General features: G+C 40.7%; 1 protein-coding gene across 2 annotated transcripts in view; it reads right to left on the reverse strand.

Annotated features, from left to right (window-relative positions):
- KRT20 (keratin 20) overlaps window positions 1-2,594 on the reverse strand; it is a 15,831-nt gene that overhangs the window by 6,357 nt on the left and 6,880 nt on the right. For both annotated transcript variants that reach the window (XM_014590686.2, XM_027774769.1), the window contains exons 6-7: window positions 2,503-2,594; window positions 1,078-1,115 (exon numbers count right to left, since the gene is read on the reverse strand). The exon at window positions 2,503-2,594 is cut by the window's right edge and continues 165 nt beyond it. In XM_014590686.2, coding sequence (XP_014446172.1) covers window positions 1,097-1,115; window positions 2,503-2,594 — 111 coding nt within the window. In that variant the 3' untranslated portion in view covers window positions 1,078-1,096. The remainder of the gene's footprint in view (window positions 1-1,077; window positions 1,116-2,502) is intronic.

Here is a 2,594-nt window from a genome sequence, read left to right on the forward strand (position 1 = left end):
TCCTGCTAACCACAAGATGGCTGCTGTGCCGCATCAACTGATGGTCAACTCTGCTTGCCAGAACTGCCTTCCGGAGACTGTATTCCATGGAGACTCACCTACAGTTGCGGAACTGCACGAGACCCACACTTGATCCAACCTTGAATGGAATCTATTTTCCCTATTGTTAAAAACTTTGGACTCCTGGCCCCTCTCCCTCTACTCGCAGGTATCGCATTTTCAATGACCCCTCTGGAGGATAGCTGTCTATAGCAGAGATAGAGTAATTGGGAGAGGGGGAAAGGGCTGAGGGTCAAACATAGGATAAAAAACATATTTATATGTATGAAAGTAGAAATGGAACAGTATTGGTGACGACATGCTTGATTGAGACACTATGCAGTTTATCCTAGATGGGAAACTACACTTGGTGTGTTGTGATGATACTCAGGGAATGAGTGTTAGGCAATATAATTTAATATAAAAAAAAATAATAATAAGCAGGAGGAAAAAAAAATGCACATTTGATGACTGAAGAGAGGTGTATGGACACAACTGGGGACTACTTTATAGTATGTGCATTCTACTCCCTGGGGTTTATGCCTAGGATCAGATTTGGATACATGTGTAAGGATATGTCAGCTGTGCTAGCTAGTGGATATATTTAGACAAATTGAGTTCATTGGTAGAACAATTGAATGGGGGGGGCGGAAGCCATTGAGGGCAATCATGAATGTCAGGGACAATGGAGGAGGAAGATGGCACATGGCAGAGGGTGGGGATGGGGAACCTAGGATGGCAAAACAAAAGGCAAGGTATGCAGGACACAAAAATTGGGAAATCATTTGCTGAGAACATATATGTTGATGTGCTTGATTGAGCCAATGCACAGTGTATTTTGGATGGAAAATTCATATGTGTGTTGTGATGAGAAAAAAAAAAAAAATTTATAAAAAAAAACAAAGTATAAAAAAAAAAAAAGGAGAGAGAAGAAAGAATTGACTTCCCTTTACTTTTCACTAGGGGCAAGTAGTTAATGTAAAGTTGCTAAGTGAGATTTCAGTGTTATAGAAAGTATGCAAAGCTTTTGAAACTTACCTCTTTCTTCTAGGATGCTTCACTGATAGTCTGTAGTTCTGTTTTTTTTAGAAGGGGGAAAAACAGAAAAAGTGTTACTGCCATTTTGAAAATGCAATGCTCTCCTTTATATATATATTTCAAGGAAATGTCTGTGATTTGTGTTTTAATCCTGTTTTCCTATTTTTCCCTTTAAAAATGCTTGTTACATCAAATATGTGTGTTTCACTTTTCTGAATGTTTCTTTCTTTCATATGAGACAGAAAGGATGGGATCAGGGGTCATCCATCCCCGCAAGAGGGCCTCACCACGCTACGATTCTTTCCCCAGTCTCCCTAGCCAGCCAAGATCACAGGAGCACCCGCAAGCCCACTCCATGTGTTCAGACTAACCTGGGATAATATGGCTGGGCTGCCTGTACCTTTTAACTTGAAAACGCATAGCTTCAAAACTGACTTTTTAACATATTCCAGAAATTTTTATAATAAGAATAACAAAATTACATGACCAATCCCTGTGGCAGTGGTAATGCAATGCTCTGTGATGCTGATGCCACATGGGAAAGTCCCAGGTACAGATCCCTGGTTCTTCCTGCACAGGACAGGTACACACCCCTGTGATCCTAACTGGCTGAGGCTGGGGGTGGATTGCAGGGTAAAGGCTGTGTTGGGATGCTGTCTCTCTGTCTCTGTCATGGGAGAAATAAACAAACTTTAAAAAATTGCAATGAAACTTTTTTTTTCAGAGCTTTTTGCTATAGGCTGCATGTGCTCATCAGACAGTCAGAGAGAGACAGAGAGAGAGAAAGTGAGAAATCACCCCCCGGGGGGATGGCCATGCTGCAACGCATTACCCTTTTGGGATTTGGGGCATACATGCACACACACCCGGTATGAGTTTTAAGCCACCAGGTCCAGTACTCAAACTGCGGTCCACTACATGGGAGTCCAATGACATAACCTTTATGCCATCTGCTGGTCCCAAAAAATTGCAACGAAAATTAAAATCTTGTGTTCTATCATTGATGTTCTTGGGTGGGTATTTGAGGGTAGTTGCTGCTGCAACACTGATAATTCTCAACTGCCTCCTGTGAACCTCTGTGACCTATTGTTTAGTTCATGAGCTCTCAATGAGAATTTTTAAAATTATGCTTTCAGTGATACATTAATTATAAAAATCAGCATAAGTCTTATCTGTATAATTTGGAAAATTATCTTCTAACTCAATCCTACCACATGAAGTACCAAGGCAATACTTGACATTTTGGGTGTTGAGTGTATTTTTGGTATATTTTTGTTTTGTTGTTGTTATTGTTGGTGGTGTGTATGTGTGTGTAATTGCCTGTGTGCTAGCTCTTGCATTGGTATTGGGAGACTACTGACAGGGATATTAGAATAAGATAGCACATAGATATTGACACGTGTCCCTTGATTCTACAAGCCTTACTTTAAATCTTCTCCTTCCAGAAGGCGGCGGTAAGTAGCAATTTCCTGCTCAAGCCGGGTCTTTATGTCAAGAAGAATATTATACTCGGCATT

This window comes from Tupaia chinensis, unplaced genomic scaffold (genome assembly GCF_000334495.1).
Source record: "Tupaia chinensis unplaced genomic scaffold, TupChi_1.0 Scaffold000477_1, whole genome shotgun sequence".
NCBI classification, from domain to species: Eukaryota; Metazoa; Chordata; class Mammalia; order Scandentia; family Tupaiidae; genus Tupaia; species Tupaia belangeri.